Below are 22,752 nucleotides of genomic sequence, written 5' to 3'. Positions count from 1 at the left end.
AAAATAGCTTTATTGGAGTATAATTTGCATACCATAAAATTCACCCATCTTAACTTCACAGTTGAATAATTTATAGTAAATGTATACATTGGTGCATCACGGTTACAGATGACTTTCATTGCCTGAAAAAGTTCCCTCATGCTCTTTTGCAGTTAACATGATCTGCTTTCTGCATTATTTAGAAGTAATGGCTTTTGGTTTTTGGCTTTTGTCAGAGTAACGTTTTTAAGATGTATCCATGTTTGGGCACATGCCAGTTGTAACACACTCATTTTTTTTTTTTTAAGTATTAAATTGTACTGGATTCTAGAAAGATACCACATTTTGTCTAGCCATTTACCAAAAGATGAAAATTTTGAAAAATTAGAAATTATTTATTGTTCCAGTTTTGGAGTTTTTATAAGTAATGACGTTAAGATTCGCTCACAAGTCTTTATATGGACCATGTGTTTACATTTGTAGATATCCAAATATAGTGGAATTGTTCTGTTGTATAACAAGCATACAAAATTAGCTTAGCTTTTGAAAAGGACAAAATTGTTTAAAAGAGGATATACTTTTACATTCTGACAAGCATTGTATAATGGATCTAGTTTCTCCGTAGTCTATCTATCACTTGCTGTTGACGGTATTTGATTATTACAGTTTCAGTGTGTGCTTAATAGCATCTTAGTGTGATTTTAATGTGCATTTCAGTAGTGACTGGTCCCTTTGTGTATCTCTCCATGTGCTTATTAGGCTTATTAGTAGTGACTGGTCCCTTTGTGTATCTCTCCGTGTGCTTATTAGGCATTCCTATACTTTGTTGAATTATCTGCTCAGTGCTTTTGTCTATTTTCGATTCTATGTTTGTCTTATTATTAGTTGTAAAAATTTACCGTTGACTCTTGAATAGCTGATATGAACATCCATGTGCATGTGTTAGTGTAGACATAACGTTTTCAGCTCCTTTGGTTAAATACCAAGTAACATGATTACTAGGCCATATAATAAGAGTATTTTTAGTTTTGTAAGAAATTGCCAAACTCTACCAAAGTGTTCCATTTCATTTCCCTACAGCAATGAATGAGAGTTTCTTTTATTCCACAACCATATTAAGCGTTTGGTCTTGTCAGTACTGGATGTTAGCCATTCCTATAGGGTGTAGTGATGTCTCGTTACTTTAATTTGCATTTCCCTGATGACTTCTGATGTTGAGCTTTTCATGTGCTTGTCATCTTTGTATCTTCTTTTGTGGGCTGTTAAGGTCTTGGGCCCATTTTCTAATTGTTTTCTTGTTGAGTTTTAAGAATTCTTTGTGTCTTTCTGTCTTAGATAACAAACCTTTCTCAGAAGGACTGTTTGCAAATATTTTCTTGGTCTGCGGCTTATCTTCTCATTCTCTTGACTTTGTCTTTTGTAGAGGAGTTTTCAATTGCAGTGAAGTTCAACGTACCACTTTCATGTATCATGCCTTTGATGTTTTAGCTAAAAGGTCACTGCCATTCCTAGAATCATTTAGATTTTCCCTGTATTTTTTAGGAGTCGAATGGTTTTATGTTTTACATTTAGGTATATAGTTCATTTTAGTGAAGATGTGATATAAGATCTGTATCTAGATTCTTTTTTTTTTTTTTTTTTAAGATTTTATGTATTTATTCATGAGAGACACAGAGAGAGGCAAAGACACAGGCAGAGAGAGAAGCAGGTTCTATGCAGGGAGCCCGATGTGGGACTCAATCCCGGTACTCCAGATCATGCTCTGGGCCAAAGGGAGGCGCTCAACCGCTGAGTCACGCAGGTGTCCTAGATTCATTTTTTGACATGTAGTTGTCCAGCACTACTTGTTGAAGAGAACTGTCTTTGCTGCATTGTGTTATTTTTGCTTCTTTGTCAAAATCAGTTGAACATATTCATGGGACTCTAATTCTGGGCTCTGTGTTCTGTTTTATTGATACCTTTGTTTATTTTTTTAGTCAGCATCACAGTGTCCTGTTTCCTGAACCTGTGTGGTACATTTTAAAGTCAGTTAGTGTCAGTCTTCTTACTTAGTTCTTGTCCTTTGATGTGTTAGCTATTCTAGATCTTTTTGCCTGTCCATATAAACTTTAGAATTGGTGTTTAAATATCTGTGTATTGGGAAGCCTGATCAATCAAAATCTCCTATAAAACCCAAAATGTTACTGGAGACTAAGAGTAAATTTTCATAGTTCTAAAAGGATGAATCTATTAGGAACCTAAAACAGTTTTAACTATGATAGAACCCTAAAATACTAGAAGTAAAAACTGACAGAATTGGAAAGATGAATAGAAATTGAACTCTTATGGCTGGAGATTTCAAAACTGTCTATAATCGGTAGAACCACTAGATTGAAAAATTAGTAAAGATAAATAGCTTAAGAAGTACTACTACCACTTTGATCTTATACATTTTTTTTCTGGCTTATAGATGATTCTCCAGGATAGAGCATATTCTAGGCTGTGAAACAAGTTTCAGTAAATTTAAAAAGGTTGAAATTACTCAGGGTTTATTCTCTGAATTATATTGGAATTAAATTATAAATCAGTTCCAGGAATAAATGTGAGAATTTAAACAACACTTTTGTAAATGACCGTAGGTCAAGGAAGAGTTGACAGCAGAAATTAGAAAATGTTTTGAAATGAATGAAAATGAATATGTAACAAATACGGAGGTTCCCCTAAAAGGGGAATTTAGAGGGAAATTTACAACGCTAAGTATTTATAGCACCTTCATGAGAAAAGAAGAATGGTCTCAATTCAGTCACCTTGAGTTTTCATATTAATAAGAATAGCACAGTAAATTTGAAATAGAAGTGAAGTTTGAGTGGAAATCAATGAAAGAAAAACCAGAAAAACAATAGAAAATAATCGGAGAAATGAAAAATTTGTTCTTGGAAAAGGTCAGCAACACTAATAATGTTTGGGATAGACTGACCATTTAAAAAAGAGAAAACATGGACACTGGGTGCCTCAGAGGTTGAGTGTCTGCCTTTGGCTCGGCATGATCCTTTAGTCCGGGGATCAAGTCCCACATCAGGCTCCCTGCAAGGAGCCTGATTCTTTCCCTCTGCCTATGTCTCTGCCTCTTTCTGTGTCTCTCAGAAATAAATAAATAAATAAATAAATAAATAAATAAATAAATAAATAAATAAATAAATATTAAAAAAAGAGAAAACACATATTACCAAAATCAGTTATGAAAGAAGAGATATTAATACAAAAATTAAAAGCATTTGAAAATTTTATGAGCCACTTTATAACAAATTGGGCAGATCTTACAAAAACATACATTACCATAAGTAGACTGAAAAACTTTGAATGTATTTATAAAAAGTAAAGAAATTAAATTGATAATGATATTTATTACCACAAAGAAAAGCTAGGCCCAGATGGCATTACTATTAAGTGTTTTCAAGTATTTAAGAAAGCATTGCTACTTATCCTGAGCAAACTCTTTGGGAAAATGGAGAAAGGAGGAGCACTTACAACCTATTCTGAATCCAATATTAACCGGACACTAATACAGACAAAAACATCACAAGAAAAGCAAATCACACGTTTTTATCTCTCATGAACATACATGCAGCAGTTGTTAACAAGATTACAGCAAACTCAATCCAGGTATATATTAATAAAGTATTAGAAACTGAATAAGTTGGGGTTATCTTGAGAATGCAAGAAGGTTTAAACATTTGTAAATCAACTAATACAGTATAGTGTATAAGTAAAATAATGGACAAAAACCATATTGCAGTAAAAAAAGAAAACAAAACATTTGAAAAAATCCAAAACCTGTTCATGATAAAACTTTTGAACATACTAGACATAGAGAAGGAAATCTGCTAATTCTGATCTAGGGTATGTACCTAAATGGCCTAGAGATTTCCTGTAGGTGGTAAAATGGAATACTGTGTGGGGAGGGGGGGGTCATCCTAGTTTTTTTATTTTCTCTCTTAGTGATCACAGCCCTGTCCTTCCTGTTTTCCAGTGTCTTGTAACTGTGCTGTTTATGTATTTTGATTTTCTTGCTTTTTTAGCTAAGAGAATAAATCTAGTATCTGTTACTCTATCTTCAGTGAAAGAAATTTAAACAAATTTACTTTAATTTTTTATGCATTAGATGCTGTCAAGAGTTTTGGGGGAAAATAGTTGTACTGCTTAAGAAAAAAGAAAAGTGATTTTTTTTTCATCTTCAGAAGTAATTTATTATATGTAGACATTAAAATTTTGTTAAAAGACTAACATACTGCCTTCTGCACTAAGGAGGCACCTTAGGATCTTGTTATGAACTAATATTTGTATGTAACATTATACTTTGTGAAGAATTGACATTTTTAAAATACGAAACCTTCTCATAAAAGTAGATAATAGGTCACTTACTTTATTCATTCACTTTTTCCAGTCTATAAAATTGCATAGTGTTTTTTAAATGACTTGTATTTCCTTATGTTTACTTTTTGGCAAAGTTTCTTCAATTTGATTAGTTTATAGTAATATTTTAGATATTGGCCATGGTACTTCATTTTCATTGATGTAATATTTTAGATTGCTTTTATAATTTTCTTTTAAGTGTGGTTTGCAAATAAAGTATGTTAAAATTTTGTCTAATATATAATTAGCGAGTATTCTACCCCAATCCCTTTTAAAACATTTTGTTTCTCTTTTAAAATGAAGACCTTATGTTTTTCCTTTAAGTTCTTTTTATCTTTTGTTGATTACCGCTTCCAAAATATAATAGTTTATTTTCATAAAATATTCTATAGTTGTAGCTTCATTTTTTATTAGATGTTTTTACACTAGTTCAACATTATATACCAAATTCAAAATTTGAGACTAGGCAATATCTTTTATAATTTTAGAGACTAAAAGCATGTATTTTTAAAAGATTTTTCGCAAAGAATTGTGTTGATCATTTCTGTTAGGGCAAATAAGAGGAAAGGTATTTTGGGTTGTTTTTAAGAAAATCTTAATTAACATAAATGATAGAATTATAATTTCTTGGTTTAACATTTAGGGTTTGGGGAGGGGGTTCTTTTTTATTTTTCCTATATTGATATATTTTATCTATAATCTTTGCTAAAGAAATTGTTCTTTTGTTTTTATAGTTTTGGTAAGCAGTTTGGAGGAAAAAGAGGATGTGATTGTCTTGTATTAGAGCCTTCAGAAATGATTGTGGTAAGAATTTTAAAGAATGCTGCATTGTTTTTTTGAAATGCTTCAATTTCAACTTTAAATGTAGTAAGATTTTAAACACTTAAGGAGGTTCCATTACTGTGACTTAACATATTGGGTAGCATCAGACCTATATATCAAATTTGATATGGTTTTATCTACTTTAAATTTTTTCTGATTCTTGAGAGGATTTGAAAAATTATACAATTATATTTACCATGTTCCAAATTTGATAGTTTCTTTTACTACTTCTAACTAGAAATTTTAAATGAAGGCCTTATAAAGGAACCCTGACCTTTCAAGTGTTTTCTCTTTTCCTGCTTAATTTAGTTAATAATCTTTGAATATCCATATTCTGTGCTCTGGACATGAGGGAGAAAGCTAGAGAAAAAGAGACAACACAGTTATATCCAAGTAAGAAATGGTTTAGATCTTAATATTATTACTTTAAGAGTATAATTAAGGAATAATTCTTATTCCTAAGAAATCCAGGTAGTTGATAAAATATTAGAAAATCTCACTTTGTTTTTTAGCATTAAAAGAACCAAGAACACAACTTTGATTTACCTTGTTCTGAGATGACCTTACTAGAAAAGAATTATATTGAATGGACTCATTGTACTGCTAGCATTTCCTGTAGATGATCATGTCATATGATTTGATTTTAAATTTTTAAGAAGTGAAGTTGCGTTCTTAACGAAGCATTTTAATGTCAGAGTTCAAACTTCACATCTTCCTAGTTTCTTGTTACCTCTTCCCCAAACTGGATCATCTACATTATCATGCACTCAGTGTCCTAAATTTCATAAACAAATGAATTTTTAGCTCCTAAAAGGCAAAAATTATATCTTACCCGCTTTGTGTCTTCCATTGTATTGCAGAGTGCTGCCTGCACTAGTGAGTATTCAGTGAATGTTAATTAAATTGAAGATTATTCAAGGCTTGGACTGTGCATTATGTTTATTTTTTTCAAGTGTTAGTATAAGTAGCATATATAAGGCCTCAGAATTCTTTATCTTTTAAATAAATATATTGAGAGACACGTCAAGAAAACTGCCTCAGGCAGTACCGATTTTCTCATTTATTTGTCAGTTCACATAATTTGTATTTCTTCTGCTTTATCAGGAAAGAATAGTGCTTTTTACCTCAGTGTTCTCATATACTTTTTTTTTGTTTGCTTAGTTTTATCGCATTAAAATACACAACATAAAATTTACTATGAACCATTTTAAGTATTCACTGTTAAGTATTCAGTGTTATTAAATTACAGAGAGATTAATCACTTATAAATTATTAAGTTAATTTTCCCTGTAAGTTAAAGGGAGGGCTGTTTTTCTGCCCAGACCAGTCTCTAAGAAGATCTGCTTGTTCAGTGGGGTATAGAATTTAAAGCCAAGATAAGGCTGCCAGTGTTTTTCATTGCTCCCGGTGCCTTTTTGCTTAAAGGGTCTGTCTGTGAACAGAGCTAGAAAAAACACTGTGAGTGTATATGTACCCATACACATATATATACATGTGTCTGTATTTATTTCTTTGTATCTGTGTTTAAAACCCAGAGTTTATTCTGGCCTTTATTCTTTGCTTGTTACCTTCTTTCTGTAAGGGTAAGAAACTTGATTTCCATATTCAGTATTTAGTTGAACAGAGTAGTTTAAGAATTCCTTGCCTTTAACGTTGTAGAAAGTGCTGCTAGCTAGAGGATTAGCATGCACAAATACACATATTTTAAATACATATAATTTGTTGAGATGTTACAAATGTATGATCCTTATAACTTAACTATATCAAAGTATAAAATGTTTCAAGGACCCATTCTAAAATTAAGAAAACACTCAGAGAAGCATTAGGGACCTGGCAAAAGGACAGAAGAACCAGATTAAAGGGACTCCTGTTGCCCAAATCTGGGACAATTTGAGAATCCACATAAAAATTCATAGTAGGGATCCCTGGGTGGCGCAGCGGTTTGGCGCCTGCCTTTGGCCCAGGGCGCGATCCTGGAGACCCGGGATCGAATCCCACGTCGGGCTCCCGGTGCATGGAGCCTGCCTCTCCCTCTGCCTGTGTCTCTGCCTCTCTCTCTCTCTCTCTCTCTCTATCTGTGACTATCAAAATAAAATAAAATAAAATAATAAAATAAAATAAAATAAAATAATAAAATGTAATTACTGGTATCCCTATATATAATATAAGAATTTATAAATTCTCCTGATACGAGTGAGTGAATAAGGGAGAAGGGGACGTTCTTCCCTATAACTGAAATACTAACAAATAGAGAAAAAATGATTTTATAAAATCATTAATGAGTGCTGAAACTTGAGGGCTAGTGTTTGAGAAAACAGTACTTACAGTCTCAATATATCTCCCCACAAATCATTATGAAGAGAAAAATTAGCAAATTTCTATTGGGAAAAACATGGAGGATACCACTATAATAAAATCATTGCTATCACCATCAATATGGGCACAAACTGATAAACTACTATTCCTAATAGGATGAAATGAGGACAAAAATACCACTTTTGTGATAATTTCCTGTGTGAAATGCATACCTGAATCTAGTCATTAGAAAATACCATACAAAATAAAATGAAAACATTCTACTAATTGACCATTACGCAGAATATTCCAGTGTCAGAAAATATAGAGAAAGACTAAGGAACTATTTCAGATTAAAGGCAGAAAGACATAAACACAATACTTGATCTTACATTAAATCCTGGAGGTGGAAGGGCTTATGGCTATGAATGATGCTTTTGGCACAATTGATGAAATTTGAATATATACTTGTAGAGTAGATAGTACTGAATTTCCTGGTTTTTTGTTTTGTTTTGTTTTTTAAGATTTTTATTTATTTATTCATGAGAGACACACAGAGAGAGGCAGAGACTTAGGCAGAGGGAGAAGCAGGCTACCCGCAGGAAGCCTGATCCCAGGACCCCAGGGTCATGACCCGAGCCAAAGGCAGACTCTCAACCACTGAGTCACCCAGATGCCCTGGAATTTCCTGATTTTAAGAACTATACTAGGATTATGTGAAACCAAGTCTTCGTTCTTAGGAAATTCATGTTGATATATTTTGAGGTCAATTTATATGTAGATGTTTAAGAAAAAATTTGCGTGTGTACATATAAAATCTTAGAAAATCACCAAAGAATCACATAAATTTTTTTTTTTTTTAAGTGATGTTTATGCCCAATATGGGGCTTGAACTCATGACTTTGAACATCAAGTATTTGCTGATTGGTTGGTAATTTTTAATTCCAAACCACATTTCATTGATGAGCAGCATAGTGAAAAAAGCTTTTATAAGTTATGAGAAAATAATACAAAATAGTTTTAAGATTTTTATTTTTGAGATTTATGAAAGATTTTATCAAAATATTGTATGAATTTTTTCTTTTAAGTTTTTCACCATGACATCTTTTTTAAGTAGATCCCATGTCTAACATTGGACTCATAACCCTGAGATTAAGAGTCACACGTTCTACTGACTGAGCCAGCCAGGCACCCTGATACTACATGTTTTGACTTCTTAAAATGTATTAAATATTTTGTACAAGTATAAATCTTTGGTACGTCAGTATTTTTTAGCTGAAATTATTTAAAATTCATGAAAGAATTTAGTCTGAGTGCATGAATGTTAGAAATACATGTTTCTTGTTTTCATAAGTTGTTTTAAATGGTTTCTGTGTACAAATTTTAATAACTCCACTAATGATTGGGAATTTGTGTTACTGAGCATCTTTCTGATCACCTGATAGTCATCTTAATCTGACATGCTATACGGAAATTTCCTTATTTTAACTTGTGCATATTTTCATATGCCTTCAGGGGGATTTGTTTTTCTTAATAGTCATATGTCATGCTCATTTTTCTAATTGGATTCTTTTTTTAGTAAGGTTTATTTATGTTAGAGAACACCGTGGGGGAGGGGAGAGAGAGAGAGAAAGTGAGGGAGAACCCTAAGCAGACTACCTGCTGAGTGTTGAGCCCACCTCAGGTCTCTATCTCAGTGTCTTACAATCATGACCTGAAGTGAAATCGAGTCTGATGCTCAACTGACTGAGTTACCCAAGTGACCCAGATTATTATTTTTTTATTCTTTCTTATTCTTAAGAGCTTTTTGTTAATAAATGAGCTTATACAAGGCTGTAAATATATCATTTATTCTTTAAAATAAATTTTGCATTAGGGTTTTTTTGTTTGTTTTTATCTGTAGAGTTTTCCTCTTAAAAGTTTCTGGTTAACGTCATGCTTATTATTAGAAAAACCTTCCCCATGACAATATTACTGAACTTTTATCCTGTATTGCTTTATAAAATTTTTTTTAATTTTTTTAATTTATTTATGATAGTCACAGAGAGAGAGAGAGAGAGAGAGAGGCAGAGACACAGGCAGAGGGAGAAGCAGGCTCCATGCACCGGGAGCCCGATGTGGGATTCGATCCCGGGTCTCCAGGATCGCGCCCTGGGCCAAAGGCAGGCGCCATACCACTGTGCCACCCAGGGATCCCTAGAATTTTTTTTTTTAAAGATTTATTTGTTTTAGAGAAAGAGAGCACCACTGGGGGAAAGCACAGAGGGAGAGGGAGAATCTCAAGTAGAACCCCTGCTGAATGTGGAGCTAGACAAAAGGCTTGATCTCTAGACCCTGAGATCATGTACCTGAGTTTTAGTCACCAAACACTTAACTGACTAGGCTATCCAGGTGCCCTGCTTTATAGAATTTGTTTTTGTTCCTTATTTTAACTTTTAGGTCTCATTCCTCTGGGTAGCCGAAGACAACAGTAATCACTTAACTATCTGTCTTCCAACATTTCCTCCAGAGGCAGTGCAGAGCTACAAGAAGAGTAAGAGAAATCTATATATAAACCATATTCATGCATAGATTGAAGGCAGAGAAGGCCAGATTTAGAAAATAATTGTAAGGAGAGAAAACCCACCAATTCTCAGCATATTATCTTTCACACACTGTCTTTTCCCAACTCTCACCAAGGCTTTGTGGTGAGCAAAGGCCGACCAAGCAGATTTGCAGAAAACACACAAGATAGAAGCTACCAAGTGGACCTAAGCTTAATCTGCACTGCCACTGCACCCTGACTTTAAAATTGTGGGTGTGTATGTATGATAGAACAGAACATGTTTTACAGGGTAGTCATTTAAAATGTAGTGATTTACAAAAGTCATCTTCTAAATGTTTATCTTCAGGGTTAAGATAAAAGGTAAAAAGAAGGCAAACCCCCTTAGTAGTTAAGTGTTGAAGAAGAAAAACATGTCAGAAGTTTTAGGTTCCTGCAAGACAAGGTGAGCATAAAATCAGAGTCTCATAATGCTTTTTCCCCTCACCAAGACAAAAAAGAAAAAATATCCTAAAATACCTGGACCTCAGAGTATTTGGTAATTTCCTATTAAACTAGAAGTCTTTTAAAAAAAAAATAAAATCCCAGTACCACAAAAAGATAAGACAGGAAGATTAATAAAAGTATATATAGTTACCAAAAAAGAAGAGATTCATTACATACCAACTGAAGGAAATTCATCCATACTCCAGAAAAAAAAAAACAACAAATAACAAACACACAGATGAAACTGACCTTACTATAGAGACAAACATTTTTAATCATTTGAGGACATTTTTTTTTTTTAATATTCATGATAGAGACAGAGAGAGAGGCAGAGACACAGGCAAAGGGAGAAGCAGGCTCCATGCAGGGAGCCTGACGTGGGACTCGATCCCGGGACACCAGGGTCACACCCTGGGCCGAAGGCAGGCACTTAAACCACTGAGCCACCCAGGCTGCTCGATGACATTTTTTTTAATGTAAAATTAGAAAGTCAAAAACCAAGAAAAGAAATTATTAAGAAAAATGGAATAAAAGAGTATATACTCGGTAAAGAAATGGAAGACATAGAAAATAATTATTTTAGAAATAAATAAATTGCAGGATGCCCCAGGGAGAACACACTCAAACTTTAATAAGGTGCATTGAACAAATCAAAACTACAGTAAGATATCACCTGTCAAAATGGCTAAAATCAAAGGTAATAAATTAAGGGGGGGGTTAATGAAGATGTGGAGTAAAAGGAATTCTCATACACTGTTGGTGGGAATGTGGATTAGTACAACCAATGTGAAGAACAGTGTGGAGGTTCCTCAAAAAATTTAGAAACAAAATATCTTATGATCCAATAACTCTCCTACTTGGTATTTACCCAAAGAAAACAAAAACACTAATTTGAGAAGATACATGACTGCCTATGTTTATTGCAGTACTATTTACAATAATCAAGAGTTGGAAGCAACCTAAGTGTTCATTGGTAGACAATAGACAAATGGATAAGGAATATAAGGTATATATGCAATGGAATATTAAAAAGGATGAGATCTTGCCATTTGTGATAATGTGGATGGATCTTGAGGGTATTATGTTAATAATGTTTGGTGACAGATGATAGCTACATTTGAGCATAGCAAAATGTATAAACTTGTCAAATGATTGTGTTGTATACTTGAAACTAATAAAACCTTGTGTGTCAACTAAAAACTAAGAATCAAATAAAGGTAGGGAAAAAACTGAGTAAAAGAAAATGACAAAAAGAAGAAAGAAAAAATGTGTCAGAGATACTATGTACTTGAAAGTTGCTGAGAGAAATGGTAAAGGTGTGATGTGATAGAGGTACTAGCTGAGGCAGTGGTCATAATCATTTTGTAATATAGAAATTTATCAAACCAGCCCATTAAATATCTTGAACTTGCACAGTCTTATAGTGAATTATATCTCAAAGCTGGAATAAAACAAATGTTAGAGAAAATACTGGAAATTGAAGATAGGCAGTGAATGGATAACATTCCTAATTTTAAGAACCTCAGGAGAGAATAATCCATAGAAAGCAACTATGTTTAAAGTAGTATTTAACAAAAATTGTTTATAAATTAAAAAAGATTCAAATCTACACATCTGAAGGCTCTCCTGGGGACTGGGTAAATTGGTCCAGAATGATCATTTCCAAGACATTTCCTTATAAAACTATTTGATTTCAAAGATTAAAAAAAATCCTTAATGTCTGCAGGCAAAAATACGACATAATTTCCAAAGGCAAATGAATTGCATTGGTTCAGACATTTAAAAATCCACTGCAAGGGAGCACCTGGGTGGCTCAGTCAATTAAGCATCTGACTTGTGATTTCAGCTCGGTTTATGATCCAATGTCGATGTAGAGCTTCATGCTTAAAGGGAAGTCTGCTAGGGATTCTCTCCCTCTACTCACCCTCCTCCCCCACTTGGACTTGCTCTTTCTCTAAAAGACTCTTTTTTAAAAAAAAATACTAAAAATCCATTGGGACAACCAAAATAAGGCACAAGTGAAACAGCCTTTAAAAAATAAAAAGAGAGCAGCCCCGGTGGCGCGCCTGTTTGGTGCGCCTGCAGCCCAGGGTGTGACCCTGGAGACCCAGGATCAGGTCCCACATCGGGCTCCCTGCATGGTGCCTGCTTCTCCCTCTGCCTGTGTCTCTGCCTCTCTCTCTAGCTGTGTCTCTATGAATAAATAAATAAAATCTTTAAAAAAAATAAAAAAGAAAAAGTATGAACTAAGGATTTTGTGTCAGCCACATTTGTCTTTTCAAGGTTATGGAAAAACAGTTTTCAACATAAAAGAACTTAAGGAATTAGGTACCCATGAGTTGTTTTTAAGGAATCACTAGAGGATATTTTACCCAACTGAGAAATAACCAGGGAAACCTCACCGAAAGGAACAGTGATGAATGTTTAAAATACATAAATGTGTTGGTAAGACTCAAAGGTAGAGATGTGAGAGAAAGACTACTATATTACCTATTGTGACAGAATCTAATAAAACGGGAAAACAAAATGAAATAGGAAAAAAAAATAAGCTTATTGATGTTTGTTGCATAAAGAATAGGTGAGAGTGTTAAAATAATAAATTACTGTTAAACTAGATTATTATAAGGTTTGGGGTTTGATTACTATATAATCTAATAGTTTACTTATTTCATGGATGTTGACAGAAGACATAAGACTTGTGAGTCAGAAGCAACTTCTTTACTCATGCTGTAGCAAGCAGCATATCATTAGCATATTTCTGTAGATTCTCCTGCTTCCCAGGTCCCATGGAGGCAGTTCTGGGTGGCCCACAGTGATGGCACCCACATAGTAGGTTTACATTGCAACTAAGAACCCCTGAGCTTGGGGGAATGTACTGCTTTTATAGTGCATGCATGCTCTTTTCTCAGCAGGAAACATTACCTCATCCTTCAGGATTGCTCATTACAAGCACAACTCTGAGAAATGACCCAGTTAATGAGTGGTTAGGACTGTGCATTCTTTGTTAACTTAGTAAAATGTGTAGAAGCACAACAGGCCCAGGGAAGACTGTGCTTCCCCACAGATAGTAAGAAAGGAGTAAAAAAAAAAACACATGGACTATAACAAGTATTGGCAAGGGTACAGAGAAACAAAAGCCCTCATACATGGCTGGTAGAAAAATAGAGATACAGCATCTCTGGAAAAGAATTTGACAGTTCATGAAATAGTTGAAAATGAAATACTGTATGACGATCAGTTCCATTCCCACATGTATGGATACCCTAGAGAATTGAAAATGTGTCCACATTAAGTCTTATACATTGACGTTTATAACATTCATAATAACTGAAAAGTGAAAACATGCCACATGTTATGTCCTTTAACGTGATAAACATTAAACAAAATGTTTTATGTTCACATGATGGCATATTATGCTGCAATGAAAAGTAATTGAATATTGATACATCCTGTAATATAGATAGATGAATCTTGAAAACATTGTTCTAAGAAATCCAACACAAACCACGTATTGTGTGATTGCATGTACATGAAATAACCAGAATGTGGAAATTTTGAGAGATGAAAAGCTGAGGCCAGTGGGCATAGAGTTTCTCTTTGGAATGATAAAAATGTTCTGGAATTAGGTAATAGTGATGGCTGCACAACTTGTGACTATATTAAAAACTGATGAATTATATACTTAAAAGAGGAGGATTAATGGTATGTGAATTATATCTCAGGAAAAAATGTATGAGAAAAGAATATAGAGACAAACCTTTAAAAAAGGTTTAAGTACAAAAGTAACCAGTAGAACAAAAATACAGGTCTTCCTGAGTAGCCAAAAATTTTTTTTTATTGAAGCAAAGAATATACATTTCCTAGAGAAATGCAGTAAAGTACACATAATTATAAAAGATTTAAAAATTGTGACCTGGGGGCACCGTGGTGGCTCAGTGGTTGAGTGTCTCCCTTTGGCTCAGGGCATGTTTCCGGGGTCCTGGGATTGAGTCCCACATCAGGCTCTCCCTGCAGGGAGCCAGCTTCATCCTCTGCCTATGTCTCTGCCTCTCTCTCTGTGTTTCTCATGAATAAATAAATAAAATCTTAAAAATTGTGACCTATAATATTAGTCATACCAGTAAATGTGAATGGCTTCATGTTCCCTTTTATAAGCAAAAGATTTTTAGTTTGGCTCACTTAAGAAGACCCAGCTATGTAGTTTTTTTTTTTAATACTTTTTAAAAATATTTATTAATTTAGGGGTACCTGGGTGGCTCAGTGAGTGTCCGCCTTAGCTTCAAGGTGTGATCTTGGGGTCCTAGGATAGGGTCTCACATCGCACTCCCCACAGGGAGCCTGCTTCTCCCTCTGCCTGTGTCTCTGCCTCTCTCTCTGTCTCTCTCATGAATAAATGAAATCTTTAAAAAAAATGTATTTATCTTAGAGTGTGCACAAAAGCAGAGGCAGGGTCAGAGAGAGAAAGAAAATCTCCAGTAGACTGTATGCTGAGCTCAGAGCCTGAAGGTGGAGCTTGAACTCAGGATACATGAGATGATGACCTGATCTGAAATCAGGAGTCAGACATTTAACTGACTGAGCCACCTGGGTGCCCCTTTTTGCTTTTTAAGAGAGACACTCCTATGATTGTTGTATCAAATGATTCAGGAAGGCTAAAAATAAAGCAGTAGGTAATGGCATACTAGACCAATGAAAATTAGAATTCAAAGTAGAATTCAAGCCAAAGTAGAATGAACTGTGACTTAAAAGGACAATTTTTAGAACACATGAATATCTTTGCAGCAAATTACACAGAAACCTTCTATATAAAACAGACACTCCAGAGGATTGATTGAGACCTAGAAATGCACTACTAGAGAATTTAATCCTCTGTTATTAGCACAGAGTAGATGGAGTTGAGAAAAAAATGAAATAGAAGACCTAAACAATATAAACTGTAAGGTGAATCTTACGGAGATAAGTCAAATTCTACAACATCAACATATATTGTTTAACTGTATCAGGTGCCTGTGCCACATTCACAGAAATTGAGCCTATATTTACAAAATTCAGTAATTTTCATAAATTATAGTAATACCTTCTGATAGCATGCAATGAAATTCTAAATTACTATTAACAGAAAATTAATTGGCTCTTTGACCTGAGAAAATGTTGAGCCTACCATATAACTTTTCATCAAAGGATAAATTCATACTGAAATTACAGAGTTTTGCAAAATAATGATAGTGAAAATATACTGCATAGCCGAATATGTGGAAAAAGTGTTCAGAAACCAGAGGGAAAACAGCCAAAAGGAGCAAATTCACATAGGAGATGCAAATACTTGAGTTAACATATGCATATTTTAAAACAGCTGATTAGTAAGTATTTCAAGGATTTAGTGGAGAATTTTAGAAGATTGGAAACTATAAAATGAAATAATGAAATCATGGTTTCCAAATTCTACAACTAGAAATACCTACAAATGAAAATGATGCTCAGTAGGTGGATTTTTACAGACAGTAAAACTTGACTGAAGAGTGAGTTAGGGAACTGAATGACAAGCTGGAAGAAAAACAGATGAAGAAAATATTTAAAAGTGCATAGTAGAGTGTAGGAAACAAATAATAGGAAAGATCTAATGTAAGTAATTAGAATCCTAGAAGGAAACGAAAGAAGTGTTGGAAGAGCTGATGGTTGAGAATTTTCCAAAACTGTCAAAAGAAATCAACTCACAGATTGGAGAACTCTACAATCTCAAAGCAGGACAAATACAAAGAAACTTACATGTAAGTACATTACAGTGAAACTACTGAAAATCAAAAAGTTATAAAATCAGTCAGAGGAAAAAACACATTACTTTTAAACCACCACAACTTGTAAAATACCCACTCTCAACAAAAACTGAAGCTTCATTTGTTAAGTAAACAATTTTCACACAAAAGTGAAGAAATTTTTCAGCAATCATTAGGCAGTCAGTTTACCAAGTGGGAGTTTCTCAGGGAAAAGGGAATCACAGATGGAAGCATAGACATGTGGATAGAAATAAAGACAAAGTAAAGCATTTAGGTATATGTATATTTTTTTAAAAAGATTTTATTTTTTCATGAGAGACAGAGAGAGAGGCAGAGCAGGGTCCCTGCAGGGAGCCTGATGTGAGACTCAATCCCGGGACTCCAGGATCACACCCTGCCTAAGCCAGGTGCCAAACCTCTTAGCCCCCCAGGGATCCCCTAGGTATATGTATATTGACTAGAAAACAATGATAAGAGTATCTTTTGTATTTTAAAATACATGCCAAATGTAAACACATGACATAAGAAAAGGAGGTATGAAGTGAAAAATTTCTAGGATTTTTGCATTTTCTAAAACTGGTAAATACAATAGATTTAATAAGCATATATATCATCTCTAAGTATACAGCTTTGTAATTAGAGGGGAAATGGAATAATGAAGGCACAGAGGAGAGAGAAAACAACATGGGAGGAAAGAACGTGAGATGATAGATTTCCTTGCAAGTATATCAGAAATTACAAGAAATATAAATATTCCAATAAAGAGCACATACAGGATTAAATTCTTTTAACACAATTACATGCCATATCAAAAACTGTAATCATAAGGTTTGAGAAGAAATCTCACTTCTTGATCAAGAGAAGATTTAAAAGTACAGAAGAAGTTGTGTGTTCTAAGCAATAACCAAAATAGAGCTGGCGTGTCTCCAATTTTCAAAGTATAATTTAAGGCAAGAAGCATTATTTAATGTAAATACGGTGTTTCATCATGGTAAACATGTATCAAGCTTAACCAATCCTGGAATTTTATGAGCCTTATTATATGACTAAAAAATAAGTTGTCATTAGTAAAATGAAAACTTGACAAATCCACAACGATAGCAAGAGATTTAAACATTCCTCTAAATGTGACAAAGCAAATATCAGGAATCAGTAAGGATTTTGAAGATTTGAACCTCTGCTCAGTGTTATATAGAGAATTCTGCACCCATCAACAACTGAATGCATGTACTTTACAAATGCACATGGAATGTTTTTAAATGTGACTGTACTCTGGACACTTGAGTGGCTCAGTGGGTTGAGCTCCAGCCCTTGGTTTTGGCTCAGGTCATGATCTCAGTCATGGAATCAAGCTCTGCATCCTAGCCTCTCTGCTCAGGAGGTACTGTGCTTGAGATCTCTCCCTCTTCCAGCCCCCCATCCCTGTCCCCCCCTAGAGCATGCACTCTCTCTAAAATCTTATAAATAAATGTGACTGTACTCTGGAATATAAATCTCAAGAAAGAATTTAGTTTTTTTCTTTTTTTAGAGATTTTATTTATTCATGAGAGACACAGAGAGAAAGGCAGAGACAGGGCAGAGAGAGAAGCAGGCTCCATGTAGGGAGCCCGATGTGGGACTTGATCCCGGGACTCCAGGATCATGCACTGGGCCAAAGGCAGGCGCTAAACTGCTGAGCCACCCAGGGATCCCAAATTTAATTTTTGGTTTGTGTTTTGGCCATCGTGGAATTAACTTCGAAACCAATTACATAAATAACTACAACAAAATATAACTTGACGTTCAGGAGTAAAGCACTTGTCAGTCACTCTAAAAATGAGAAAATATCTTGAGCTGAATAAAGATGATATATCAAAATGTATGAAATTTTTCTTGAGCCCTTGGTGAACAATTTAAACCTTACTGCTTTAAGAGAAAGACTGACATTCAGTGAAGAATTACATCAAGAAATTAGAGGTCAGCAAACTATATACCTACAGAAATTAGAAGCCAAGAAACAATAAAGATAAATATAAAAGTCAGTGGCATGTAAAGCAGACTTAAAGAGGAAGTGGGGTTGCCTGGATGCTCAGTCAGTTAAGTGTCTGCCTATGGCTCATGTGCTGATCCCAGGGTCCTGGGATGGAGTCATGAGTCAGGCTCCTTGCTAATCTCCCTCACCCTGTCCCCCTCGCCCTGCTCCTGTGCCCTGAATCAATTGATCAATCACCATCCCTTAAAATATATATATATATAATACTCTACTAAACAGATGAAATGATTTGCATGTAGGAAATTAAAAAATACTTTCATATAAACTTTTAGAATTAATAGTCCTTTTAGCAAAGTCACTGGATACTTATGTACAGAAATTAATTGTATTTATATTTAGGAACAACAGATAATTTAAAAATTAGTGAATATACGATTTGTGAACATCAGAAGGTCCGTATATGTCAGAATAAATCTAACAAAAATTATAGGAAGCGTCAACACAGAAAACCATAAATGATTTTGAAATCTTTAGATCTAAATTGAGAGAATATCTTTAAGATAAGAATATTTCCAAATTCCTATAAAAATGAGTGCAGTCCTCATCAGAATCCTAGCAGATTTTTTAATGGAAATCAAGAAATTGACCTGTGAGATATATATATCATATATATATATATGTATCGTATAAGAATATGTTTATAATAACCATATAAAAGACTTCATTATAAACAAATTTGCAGACTTTAAATACTCCCCAAAAGCAGAAAATTAAATTTGAACATAAACCAAAATAACCAGGTTCTTAAACAAGGAGTTACCATCATAAACTTACTAATTTTCCTTCAGTTACCTTGTACATTTGATGAAATCCCAATGGAAAATGCTTGAGATATGATGGTGGTTTTGTGCAAAATAGGCATGGAAAGTTTTTTAAAAGCCAAGAACTAGAAGAAACATAAGAAAGGAGACCTATTTAGTGGAGCTATGTAAATGTTTCTTATATACTTAAAATAATTCAAAAAGGAGGGAAAAGTATAATCTCTAATCAAAAACAAAAACAAGTAAGTTTAATATATGTAAAATTGTTGATATAATTCCACCAGGATTTATCATTTCTGATGAGTTTAGAAGACAGTATTTTGGTAATGTTGGGCTTTCCTTACTCATTCCCAAAGGCCAGGAGAAAGTTTTCAATGTTGGTTATAGGCATAATGCAGATAACTTTAATAAGTTTATGAAAGTTTTCTTCTTTTCCTAGTTTGCAGAAAGTTTCAAAAATCATCATGAGTTTTGAGTTACTATCAAATGCTTTTTCTATATCTATACGGTATACGTAATATTTTTGTCTGCATTTCTAATGGGATAAGTCTTAAGGGCAGAAAGCTTGTAGTCTTTTTAGTAGTAATGACATTAAAGTTTTTGTTAATTTTTTTGTGTGTATGTATACACATTATTAGATATAAACACATATTCCATATATGTGAGGGTATGTAATTTTAATCATTGTAATATATACATAAATCATTAGGAAGGAAGATTATGTAGTACCAGGATGTTGGTGGTAATGTTGATAATGTTAAAAGCTGTTATGTATGTATCGATAACATGTATGTGTATATTTACTTCTACTTCACTAATTTTGTTGTGCTGTTTTATGCAATCACTGTGTGCTCAGGTATTATCATGTATTTACCATTTATTTACTTTTAATTTCTTCCATCTGAGACCTTACTTATGGGAGCACTTGTGTTACATCTAAGATACAAGGTTTAAAATTTTCTTTAATATTTATTGATAAACATCTCAGTTGAGTGTATTTTTTTCTTTTTTATGGCTGAAACAATATTTTATATTTCCTTTTTTAAGATTTTATTTATTTATTCATGACAGACACAGAGGGAGGCAGAGACATAGGCAGAGGGAGAAGCAGGCCGCCTGCAGAGAACCCGATCTGGGACTCAATCCTGGGCCCCAATATCACACCCTGAGCCAAGGGCAGCTCAACCACTGAGCACCCTGGTGCCCCTATTTTGTATCATTTTTTAGGATTGTTTTGCCATGAATGCAATTTGAGGAGGAGAGTCATTTTTCTTAGCACAGTCAGTATAGTCCATTGTTTTCTGACATTTATTCTTTTTAAAGAAGTCTGTTAGATTAAGAACGGACAGCCCTTCCATCATAGCTGATCTGCGTTTTCCTTGTGGGAGCATTAAAAGTCTTCTTTTTGGGATCCCTGGGTGGTGCAGCGGTTTGGCGCCTGCCTTTGGCCCAGGGCACGATCCTGGAGACTCGGGATCGAATCCCACGTCGGGCACCCGGTGCATGGAGCCTGCTTCTCCCTCTGCCTGTGTCTCTGCCTCTCTCTCTCTCTCTGTGACTATCATAAATAAATAAAAATTTAAAAATAAATAAATAAATAAATAAATAAATAAATAAATAAATAAATAAATAAATAAAAGTCTTCTTTTTATCTTTACAATGTGAATTTGTAGTTGTATTTTTGGATTTGTTGGACTGCTTTGGGCTTTTGTTTTAATCAAAAAGTCTGATTTTCTCTTTGGATGTTACCTCCTTTTTCTGTCATCTTGTTCTTGATCTTTAAGTATATGTTAAATCTTTTCAGTCTATATCTTATATGCTTATTTTTCATCTCATCTTGACTTTCTGCTGCATACTGTATAATTTTTTTAGCTTTATCTTGCCAGTTCCTTTTAGTTACATCTCTCTATGCTCTTTAATTCCTTTTTTCTTTACTTTTTTTGCTCTCTTTTGTTTTCTTTTTCCTCTATTTCAGTATGGGTAATTTCTTCTGATCTGTGTTTAAGTTCATTAATTTCTTAATTCACTGGCATCAAGTTTACTGATGAGTTTATCAAAGGCATTTTTCATCTTTGATACCATGATTTTTGTTTCTAAGATTCTTTTTACTCCCTCATATTTTCCTTATGTCTGCTGAAATTTTTCATCTGTTCATATTGTCCACCTTTTCTACCTTTCTGCCACCTTTACTGTATTGATCATAGTTGTTTTAAATTCTCATAGTTACAGCGTGTGGATCATGTGTGAGTTTGGTGGATTGTGCTATTGGTTGCTTTGTGTTTTGGCAATGGATTGGCTTTTTGTTTGTTTTTGCTGTTTGTTTTTTAACTCTTTCTATTTTTATGTGAGTCATTATTTTGGATTTAATGTTATGTAATGTGTGTATGGGGCAGTAGAGAATGAGGATAGATCATGTATAGGCCTGGAGCTGAACACACCTCTTCTTCTGCTAGAGTTGAGCTAGGTTTGCATTATTGTGTTATGGTTACCTTTAGCTCACCAGTGCTTCAAATTCTAGTTTTACTTTGTCCTTAGGATTGGGATTGGTTTGTTGGAAGGTCTTTCTGAATGATCTTGTTTCACCCCCATTTTTAGGTCTTGCTTGTGCTCTTATATTTTGTACAGGGTCTCTCCCTATGTTCTTGTCCCTCTGGCAAATGTAGACTGCTTTTGCTTATTACACAGTGCTTGGTAGCCAGCCTGGCATTGTGGAGGAAGGGCACTGGGATTTATTGTGGGTTTTTTTGGCATGATCGATCCTTACCTACTGAGTTGCTATTTATAATCTCTGGCTTATTTTCAAGTTTCTCTTTGAAAGTTTTTTATTATAATTTTATAATATTTTCTTTTCTTTTTTTTTTTTAAAGATTTTATTTATTTATTCATGAGAGACAGAGAGAGAGAGAGAGAGAGGCAGAGACACAGGCAGAGGGAGAAGCAGGCTCCATGCAGAGAACCGGACGTGGGACTCGATCTGGGGTCTCCAGGATCACGCCCTAGGCTGAAGGCGGCGTTAAACCGCTGAGCCACCCAGGCTGCCCATAGTTTCCTTTTTTCTTTTTTTTTTTTTAATAATAAATTTATTTTTTATTGGTGTTCAATTTACCAGCATACAGAATAATACCCAGTGCTCATCCCGTCAATTGCCCCCCTCAGTGCCCGTCACCCATTCACCCCCACCCCCCGCCCTCCTCCCCTTCCACCACCCCTAGTTCGTTTCCCAGAGTTAGGAGTCTTTACGTTCTGTCTCCCTTTCTGATATTTCCCACACATTTCTTCTCCCTTCCCTTATATTCCCTTTCACTATTATTTATATTCCCCAAATGAATGAGAACATACAATGTTTGTCCTTCTCCGATACATTGGAGTATTTGCAAGTGTGAGTCTGTTGTTCTTCTGTCCCTGTTGCTCATCACGTCTATCATTTGTTCACATGTTTGGTTTTTGTTACAGTTAGGGGTTTTTTCCTTGGTTCTTTTTTGGGGAAAGGTATGTTTTTACAGGAAGTCCTAGGTCTTGTACATTAGGTGTAGGAATTCTTTGAGTTTGGTTTAAATTTATATTCTTGCAGAGAGGTTTTTAGATTTGTTTTTGCCCGTTGTATATATACATTATCAGTCCTGAATGTCTTAAATTTACCTAAGTAAATTTACTTAAATTTGCATAAGG

General features: G+C 34.3%; 1 protein-coding gene across 9 annotated transcripts in view; it reads left to right on the top strand.

The window, feature by feature from the left end:
- RAPGEF6 (Rap guanine nucleotide exchange factor 6) overlaps positions 1-22,752 on the top strand; it is a 190,309-nt gene that overhangs the window by 46,737 nt on the left and 120,820 nt on the right. For all 9 annotated transcript variants that reach the window (XM_077911554.1, XM_077911550.1, XM_077911553.1 and 6 more), the window contains exon 5: positions 5,106-5,175. In XM_077911554.1, coding sequence (XP_077767680.1) covers positions 5,106-5,175 — 70 coding nt within the window. The remainder of the gene's footprint in view (positions 1-5,105; positions 5,176-22,752) is intronic.

This window comes from Canis aureus, chromosome 10 (genome assembly GCF_053574225.1).
Source record: "Canis aureus isolate CA01 chromosome 10, VMU_Caureus_v.1.0, whole genome shotgun sequence".
In the NCBI taxonomy this organism is placed as follows: Eukaryota; Metazoa; Chordata; class Mammalia; order Carnivora; family Canidae; genus Canis; species Canis aureus.
The sequence above is the reverse complement of the archived record's forward strand: the minus strand, read 5'-3'. Positions and strand labels throughout refer to the sequence as shown.